The 9,935-nt window shown below is 47.7% G+C and overlaps 1 protein-coding gene across 1 annotated transcript in view; it reads right to left on the reverse strand.

Moving 5' to 3' along the window:
• HOOK3 (hook microtubule tethering protein 3) overlaps positions 1-9,935 on the reverse strand; it is a 96,849-nt gene extending 86,914 nt beyond the window's left edge. Inside the window, exons 1-2 of the mRNA XM_007455462.1 lie at positions 9,820-9,935; positions 1,133-1,218 (exon numbers count right to left, since the gene is read on the reverse strand). Coding sequence (XP_007455524.1) covers positions 1,133-1,218; positions 9,820-9,876 — 143 coding nt within the window. The 5' untranslated portion in view covers positions 9,877-9,935. The remainder of the gene's footprint in view (positions 1-1,132; positions 1,219-9,819) is intronic.

Consider the following 9,935-nt stretch of genomic DNA (forward strand, 5'->3'; position numbering starts at 1 on the left):
CACGAAAATCACAAGCCCGCTCTTCTCTGTGCTAGAACCCGGGCTGATCAGTTTCAAGCGAGCCTTCTTGAGCTCTGCCAGAAAGTCTGCATGCCTGTATGTGCAGAGAGATATAAGGTGCAGAAGAAAGGTACAGCAAGCTATAGTTTTCAAGCATGAACCGCCAGTGTGAAAGGCAGGTAGATTCTCTGAAATGCAGGCATTTGAGAAGCTTCCAGACGGGCAGCTCTACACAGCTCACTGCAAGGGGAGCAATGGCAAGAATCCTTTAGCGATGATACTGATTCTCAATAGAGCTGCAGGAAATCTCAGCAAGTCCCATGTAAATTCTTTAGTGTCTCAGGCTGACAAGGGCTCAGGGCTTCAAAAGACAAAAGTATCCCCCAAATCACATCAAACTTACTGACATCTTAAATTCACAGGTAATCCTTTATTTGAAAAATTCCTAGGTCAAAAGTTGAAGACAGCCATACAATATCAATTTTACAACTATTATGTTTTCACCCTGCCTCTAGGTGGAGCTTACACTGTGTGTGTGTGTGTGTGTGTGTGTGTGTGTGTGTGTCTGTCTGTCTGTGTGTGTGTGTGTGTCTGTCTGTCTGTCTGCAGACAGGTGTGGGGGGAAGCAGCAGGTAACAAATAAGCAAGCAAAATACATAGTATATGATATGGTGTTACCTACTTCTGAGAAGCATATGGAAGGTTAAAAGGGAAACGGAGCACAGGGCATGGCTATCGCTTATTTTCTAGGGGTGGGCAGGGAGGGCCTTGCTGGTAAGACAATGTCTGAGTAGAGCCCTAAAGACAGAGTAAACCTCTCAGATCCTTCTATGATGGCAAAATCTGGACGCTAACAGGAAAATGTCTGCCAAGCTTACACTGAAAACCACAGGAAGAAAGAATTCTGCTGAAACCGTTGGATTACTGCAGCAATTGCAGCCCTAACTACCCCTGCAGCCGGTCCATCTGTACCTAAACAAGCGCAGGCTGCCAGAACCACCTGTGCTGCTCAGTTCTCGGTCTCCGCGCAACACGTGTTTCATGAGAGCACTTTATTTTTTTGTCCATGTTTTCAATCTAATAAATATCCAGGTATAATAACATACAAAAAGATAAAGCAATTTATTCTTACATCTTTTGGAGAACCTGGGCCATCACAACCCCATTCGTTAAATCTTCCACGGTCTGGCATGGTGCATCCACATTAAATGTCTGGATCTGGAAAAAGGAAATTAAAAAAAAGGAAAAAAAGATTCCATGGTTAACCATATAGAAAAATTCTTAGACTTCTGCCTCATCTTGGGAGTTGAGTAAGTTTTGAAAAGCAGAACACTGTGAAATGTTTTCCCTCACGGGCAGTTTCCCGCAGCTTGCTATTGCAATTTTTTCCTTTTGGTAAAAGAGAGAAGGTGATGGACACTGGGCGGCTTCCCCGCATTCATCCTCCTCACAGATAATCATCTAAGAAAGTCACGGTACCGTCAACCCCTCTATCAGTGACTGGCTCATGGGTGCACAGGCAAAGACAATTTGGACCAAACAGATGCAAACAGAGGCTTACTTGGGCTTCCGGGAAAGAAAAGCCAACCTCCCCTTGGTGTGAATAAACATGCTGGTTGCTTCAATTGCCACGAGCAGTCATCTTGTTGACTGTTAGGATGAGGCCCATGCAGTGGATGGCAGAGAAGAGGAACAGAAAGAACGGGGTCCTTGAGGCCAAAAGTGAGCCACTAAACTAAAAATCTTGAGGCCTCCTATTATGTGAGATACATTTCTTCTTTGTGCCTGGCCAAGCTGAGATTTCTTTTACTCAGAACCAAAATATCTTTATACAGATGTAGAAATCACACAGTTAGGTTAGATATTCAGTTCATTTTGATTTTAAATGTATTATGAATCAGAACTAACATAACATGGCTGAGAATTAGTAGAAATTATTTCTGAGCAAGATAATAATACAGCAGAGCCAGCAATGATTCTACTCAGTAGCACAACCAGGACTTAGAAGGCAATAAATCACTGAGAATAGACAGACGCAAGCCATGCTCTGCAGTTTATAGGTTGTAAACGGAGGAGTATGGGAATCAGAAGAAGAGATATAACAGGGAAGAGAGTAGAACGGGGAAAGACAGGGTTAAAGAAGGAAGCATCGTTGTGCAAAACCTCTCAAGTCACATTAGGACTTCATCCTCAGAGCAAGGAGAGAAAGCAAAGGATTCTAAGCAGGAGGGTGAGGCCATGAGATCTGCATCGTATAAGGATCACAGCAGCTGCAGTATGAAGAAAGGCTTGCAGGGAATAGGCAGGGAGACCTATGTTAATAGGTTTGTATGTTAACACATGAGGTCAAACTAGGTAATGACAATGGAAACCCAGCAAATAATGGTCAGGGGACCATCTACCTTCAATACATTTTTACTTACAGGGTTATATTCCTAGAAGTAAACTTGCTGGATCAAAGCGTATGAACGTTTTAAGGTTTTTGATAAATATTGCCAAACCGCCCTGAACAAGTGCTGTAGCAATTTACTAACAGTTGGTGAGCGTCCACTTCTGTGTCGTGCCATCTATCAAATCTTTAAAAAAAGAACTATTAACAAGTGCTGTCAGCAGCTTCTTCACATTCTTGACAGTCTTGTAGGTAGAGATGGTTATGGTGGCAGGAACTAAGGAAATGGCCTTAAAGATCGCATAGCAGGTGGTTTCTACCTAGGTGTCTACTCGGGAGAGGTAATGAAAAGAGGGCCCTTGCAGGCTACCCCCTAACACTAACCTTATACATGCAGAGGTTCAATAAATCGTTAGTAAATGAATAAATGGACCAAATAAACATCATCTGTAGGAAATGATACTGAATTTCACTCCACACTCTCTCCAGTCGCCTCGTCAATGATACTGTGGTAATAACAATGCAGTTTGAAAAGAAATAAGCACCCACTTTCGTTTTACAGTTGCTGAATTCATCTCTTTCTTGTAGGCTTAGAATGAAAAAGAGCACAGGTGAGGGCCACACCTCACTCATCTCTTGATCACCAACCTGGCCCAGAACAGCCCTCACTGAACACGCTCTGCGTGTAAACTAACTCCATCCCCAGCTTTGCTCCTAATCTGCTGGCTGTGTGACCTTGGATATGCCACTTTACCTCATTTCATGTCAGTTTTTCAATCTAGAAATTGGGAAAAATACCTTATGGAGGGGTGTGTTGCTTAAAGAGAAAATAAATGGGCATTACGTATTTGTAAAAGTCTTAAACAGTAGTTCCCAGACCTGGGTGTACACCCAAAACATGTGGGAAGTTGAAGAAGACTGGGACTCTATTTTTAACAAGTTCATCAAATAATGCTATGTGGAGGGGCACTGGTTTGGCATTTGGAACCCTCTGATCCAAAGGGTTCTGATCCAAACCCACTACCAAATGTAAAGGATGAAAGATCAGAAAACTGCCTCTGGCCAAGCATAAGGAAAAGCTCAATAAAGCAGGTAATTCAATAATGCAAGTAATTTACTTGTAAGACTACATCTGTTTCTCTCTTGGGACTTAAAACTATTTTCATTTTGATTTTTTAAATGTGGCTTCCAAACAATTATTTTCTCTGAATTGGCTCTTGAGGTAAATAGTCACTCATGAAGGCTAGAGGATGTCCACCTCTGCTTTGAGATAAAAGTAAAGCAGATCCCAGAGAAACTCTCTCTATGGAGTTGCCTTTTGAGGCGATAAAAATGTTCTTGGAATTAGTGGTGATGGCTGCATGACCTGCGATCATACTACAAAGCACTGAATTGTGCACTTTTAAAAGAACTTTATGGTATGTGTATTTTAATTTTTTAAAAAATCTATCACCAGTTCTCATAAATTCTGAGTTAAAATCTCCAGGGTGTTTCAGGACAGCAGTAAAAAAAAAATTTTTTTTAAATGTACTTATTTTATTTATTTATTTTTGGCTGTGTTTGGGTCTTCGTTGCTGCACACAGGGGCTACTTTGTTGCAGTGCGCGGGCTTCTTATTGCGGTGGCTTCTCTTGTTGTGGAGCACGGGCTCTAGGCGTGCAGGCTTCAGTAGTTGTAGCATGCGGGCTCCAGAGTGTAGGCTCAGTAGTTGTGGCTCATAGGCTCTACAGAACAGGCTGAGTAGTTGTGGCTCGCAGGCTCTAGAGCACGGGCTCAGGAGTTGTGTGGCACATGGACTTAGCTGCTCCACGGCATGTGGGATCTTTCTGGACCAGGGCTTGAACCCGTGCCTCGAATCCGCAGGCGGATTCTCAACCACTGCGCCACCAGGGAAGCCCAATAAGTAGAGTAAAATTTAAAGATAATTGCACTTAACCACATTAGGGCATGACACGCTGCTGGAAGGGTCATAACCTCTCTTTTAATTCCAAGGAGCTCTATTAACACCATCCAACTTCCACCTCACCTTCCCCCACAAAAGCATGAGAAGGGTAATGCATGAGATCACCTGGAATTACTATCTCTAGAGTAGTGATTCTCAACCAGGGGCAATTTTGCTCCCTATGAGACATTTTTAGTTGTAACAACTAAGTGGGTGCTATTGGCATCTAGTAGGTAGAGACCAGGATGACAGAGCAGTGCCCAGAACAAAAATGATCCAGCCCAGAATGTCAGTAATGCTAAGGTTAACAAACCTTGCTCTGGAGCCATGGTTCTCAAAGTGTAGGCCTCAGGCCACTAACAGTGCCACCTGGAAACCTGTTAGAAATGAAGACTATCAGGCCCTAGCTCAGCCCTACTGAATTACAGACTCTGGAATTGGGGCCTAGCAGTCAGCATTTTAACGAGCCCTCCAATTATGCTGATCAATACTAATGCATAGGAAACATTTCTTAGTGTTAAACTGAATGCAATCAAAACATAGGTGAAGTTTCTTGTCCAAAGCTACCCACAGTTAGCAGGAAGCAAAGTCAGGATTTGAACCCAGGTGGTCAAATTTCAGAACCTATACTCTTAACTTGGCCCTCAGTTGAAAAAAGAAAAAAAATTAAAGCTTTAAAAAATATACATGCTTTTGTACATCTGATTCCTTTATTCCTCCATTAGAGGACCTAAGAGTTAGGAAGGACAGAGAGAATGGAATGGGGGAGATACCACCCCAAAAATTACACTCTCCCTAATTGTAAACACCAACATGCCATTTTACAGGCTGCTAAATATGAAAATTACAAGGATATGTTAATGTTGCTGGGTTTCCCAGAAGAAATGTACTGAACCTGTGTGGTCATGAGTCTTGCTCCACTTAGCTTCTTGCCATTAGTTGGCGACATTCCAGATTCTTTCTGGTTTTTCAGTCTCTTAAACCTAGGAAAGAGCAATCTTCCCACGTACCATTCAAGAAATTAGGCTTGACAGGTGTAGGGCAGATTTTTGCCTCCGGAGGCTCAGCGGCCATGGCTCACGGGCCCAGCCGCTCTGCGGCACGTGGGATCTTCCCAGACCGGGGCACGAACCCATGTCCCCTGCATCAGCAGGCTGACTCTCAACCACTGTGCCACCAGGGAAGCCCTAGGACAGATTTTTTCTAACAGGTAAGAGTACATTTTGTCTCAGAGGGTGGGGAGAGAGGTTAAGAGTGGAAACTTTCCAGCACATCCTGCTGAGCTTACTTACTGCATAAACTTTGATTCGGAATTTAAGCTTAAACCATTTTCCCTTGGTAGGATGATACTTTGTCTCTTAACAAGCATTCCTCTTTCAACAAAAATGGGGAACATCTGGTTCTTGGGCTAGTAACCTTTCTGATATACTAGCAATTTATCCAGCATTTGGGACACTGAGATATTCCACAGAAATGAACTCTGCATAGGTGGCTAACAGGCATCCCTCTAAGTGCCTGAGTTGTTATTTTAACCATTTCTGGTGGAAGAACTTCTAATATGTACTATACACCTCTAATCTCAAACTAAATGCTGTGTAGTGAAAATAAACTTTTATTTGATATTCAGGATCATAATTATGACCTTCGGTAACTGAATGTGGAGGCTCTTGACGTATACAAGGCTGTCAGCTCAAAGACTGCCCAGGCTGAACCTTCACCTCTCCGGTCTTCTCTGTCACTGACAGCTGCCTGCATTTTGCTGAATGTGGCAGTTACCTTCTCACCGGCTGGGTGCAAAGAAACTGCACAACCAAGTTGGCTAGAACTTTATGCAAAACAAATTATTCTAAATGGGGGTCCTTTCTTAGGAATGTATAGGATACATTTTCCCCCCTTACTTCTGGTTTTGGAATTGTGTTCAGCATTCATCTAGCCTTCAGCTATGAGGGGAGCTGCTAGAGTGAATGCACATTTTCAGCTACCACAGACACGTTCCACATGAACATTTATTCTTCTTTTTTTTTTAAGTATTAAAAAACATGTATTCTTGAACAGTGATTTGGATGAAAGTAGTATTCTGAGGAACTTTTTTTTTTTATGATAATGAAGCTATTTTAGTATTATTTAAAATAAGAACAACCTTTAAACCGTATGAAGTGGGCAATAGGGGAGAAGCACGCCTTCCTGAGAAGGGTCCTCCGAGAAGGGTCTTCTCAGGGGCAAAGGCAGCAAGGGTGGGTGGGCAGGAGGGAGTGCAGGCCTGGACGTCAGCGGTGCTTCCTCGGGGCGGGCTCTGCAGGTAGGAGAGGTGGCTCTGGGGCTCGGCAGCTCCTGGCTGGAGTGGAGGGAGCTGGCCTGGTGGTCCGTGCCAGTGACTCTGGCAGGGGTAGGACAGGGGTCAGCTGGGTCAAAGAAATGTGGGTTTGAGTGTCAGGAGGAGGTGGCCTTGGCTCTCAGGACTCAAGGGGGACGTCAGGCTGCAGGAGGCCCAGGCCCGGGAGTGCTGATCTGCCCCCATCTCTCCAGCGAGGCTCTGTGACTGTGCCCTGGGCGGGTGGGGGGTGGGGGGGGCCTCACAGCAGGGCGGGCGGCAGGCAGGGAAGGCTCAGGCAGGGCTGCTGGTCAGGCCGGGGCTCAGTGTCCTCTTCTCGGAGGCGCTTGCACCCAGAGCAGATGCTTCTTCTCAGAGGCCCCGGCCTGGGCACAAAGACAGGGACCACTCCATTCCTCATCACGGGCCGGAAGGCTGACAGCCTGGGCTCGGGGGTCTCAGACCTGAGAGGCCCGTCGAGCCTCCTTTGTCCTTCCTCGCATCGGCTGAGGGCCCTCAGCGCGGTCTCCTTGGCACAGGGGTCCGGGGACTCCTGGCTGGGCGGACACGTGGACAAGCTGCTTAGGCTTTCAGCGGGGGCGGTACAGATGCCCACCAGGCTCTGCGTGTGGCAGGAGAGGCGGGCGTTCCACTGGGACCTCATCGTGAAACCGTTGCCATGGCCGGAAAACCCCAGCCCCGAGGAGGTGCGGAGGGGCGGCCCGCTGGGAAGGCGCCTACAGCCCTGGGGCACCGAGGACCCGCGGACTGGGTAGTACTTCCAGCTGCGCAGGGCGGCAGGGAGCGGCCGCCTGCTGCGGAACCAGAGCCCGCGATCCTGGCGGCGGCGGCGGTAGCTCAGGATTTGGCACCCGTCCTGGCCCATCGGGAGGCAGGTGCCGCGGGCGGGCCCGGTCCATGGGAACCATGGGGACCGGCGCTTCCGGGCGTGGGCTGGCTGCGTGGCCTTGGCCGTGCCCAGGTACATGCTCAGGTAGCTGCCCATGCTCGCGGGTCAGCGGGGTCAGACCTTCGACGGGCTTTGGCTTCTGGGCGGCCCCGAAGTCTGTAGACGTGAAGCTTACGGCGCTGAGGCGACCGTTGGCATTGGGGTGTGGGACAGTTCGTGGGGCGTCAGAACCTCTGGGCACGAGATCCTGCGCGCGCCAGCCCGGGGCCTCGCGGACTCACTTGGGGCCTCGCGGACCCACCCGGGGCCTCGCGGGGCGCACCTGTGTTCTGAGCACAGGGGATATTCTGCTTTTTATAACTAACAGAACAAACCCAGCGTTTAACCTCAACTTTATTTTGAAACATTTCAATGTACAACGTTTTAAAACGTTTCCAAATTTTAGAATTGTATATCTTTGTTTGGACTCTGCCCTCCAGTTTTGTCATTGATAATCTCTTACCCAGAAATTTTCCTTGATGAGCCTTCCACTGAAATTTCAAAAAGCCTTTTTTTCTACAAAAGCAGATTTCTTGACCTCTCTCTATAGCTGATAACCTGGATTATCTCTATTTTCTTAACATTTTACCAGATTTTAAATAGATGTGGCCATAGTGTGCTTCTGTTAGTACCCCTTCAAACTTCTCTCTGTGATTCTTCCTCTGTATTTTTATTAGCATTTCTCACCCAAATAACTGCACTGACCACCACCTTCTGGCAGATGCCCTTCAAACACACCTCTTTGTTTCCGTGATTCGTCTTTCTAGACTTTAAACAATGTAACCCTACTTCAGATTCAATGTTTCCTCATCTTTGCCCTCTTGCCTTTTTTTCTAGCACTGAAGGAGGTACAGACTCAAAAATGCATATCTTCAGATCCTCAATCTTCTGTTTACAACCTCTGCCAAATCCATTCCTTCCACAGTATCAAAGAATGTGGTAATTCTTTCCTTTATCTCTCCCCTACCTAGTCAAACTTTGGCCACATTATGCAGCTTATCTGTTTCTTCTCTTCTCTAAAATGCAGCAGGGGAACCCATTTCCCCATTTAAGTCGGAACCCATTACAGCTGTAAGCTGTATGTTGACTATATATTATTGCAAACGATTTGAAATGCCAAGAATGCCCTAATACAAAAGTTACTGAATAGATCAAGCTCTATCTACCCTTGTACATATTCTGTTTCAGAAAACATAATTTGATTTGTGACATAAGCCAAATTATGAAAATCTCAGACTATTTTCATTATGTTTGTTACAACCAGCCTAGGTCCTCTAAGCATTCCACCCAAATGTCCCCACACAGGGCAGTGATGTCTGTACTCCAGGGATCTAAGCTTATCGCCCAAGGCACCGCTAAACTGAATCTGTTTGGCATCTGTGTCTTACCTTGCACGTTAATACAAATGCTGTAGTCACCTCCCTAAATAGATTAGTGCTGCATTCTAAAACTGGTATTTAACGTTTTAGCAATGAGTAAAACGAAAGCTCCCCAAAGAAGCACCAGGTTTATCCCGTAGATACACACACAGGCACAACCCAGGAACTGACACCGCACTTAGGGAACACACAAGCTTGGGTTTTACGTCCACCTGTACAAGAGGCTGCTAAAGGCACGATTGTTGGCATTAGAACGGAACACATATTTACATGCACATGTGAGAATCTTAGTAAGCATTTGATAATTTAAAATTAGAATGGCATAACGTTGCCCCCCAAATGTCGAGTCCCACTACACCTTCCAGACTTATTTTCACCTCGAACACCTTCCCTAGGCACCTCCACACCGCTCACTTTCTCCTCTCCTATCGCGGAGGCCGGGCTGCGAGTCCTTCTCCTACCCTCCGCCCTCCCGTCAAGCCCTCTCCCCCCGCGCCCCGCGCCGCTCGCCCTCCAGGGCTGCGCTGTCCCGGTGAGCGGGACAACAAAGGCGGCAGCGTCGGGCCGGGGTCTCGGGTGCCCCCCCCGCCCCCCGGAGGCGCAGGGAGCCGCCTGGTGACAGCGCCGCCCGCACCCGTCCTCGGCCTCCGCCCGGCCCCGCGGGCCCCGCGAGTTTCCCTCGGACCCGGCCGGGCCTCCCGCCGTGGACTCAGCCCGCACCGGCGTCCCGGCCCCCGCCCCAGGCCCCGGATGTGACGGCACCGGCGCCCTCGGCGCCCGCCCGGGTCGCGGGGAGATCCCAGGACGGCGGCCTGGGGGAGGGGGCCTCCGGACCGCGTCGCCACCTACCCAAGTGAGGAGGCTCTCGCACAGCTCCACCCGCTCCAGGGACTCCACGTTGAACATCTTCCCGCCCGGGCTCGCGGCCGCCCTGCCTCGCCAGGAAGCCCGCGGCTCGGCCAGGG

This window comes from Lipotes vexillifer, unplaced genomic scaffold (assembly GCF_000442215.2).
Source record: "Lipotes vexillifer unplaced genomic scaffold, Lipotes_vexillifer_v1.1 scaffold414, whole genome shotgun sequence".
NCBI lineage: Eukaryota > Metazoa > Chordata > Mammalia > Artiodactyla > Lipotidae > Lipotes > Lipotes vexillifer.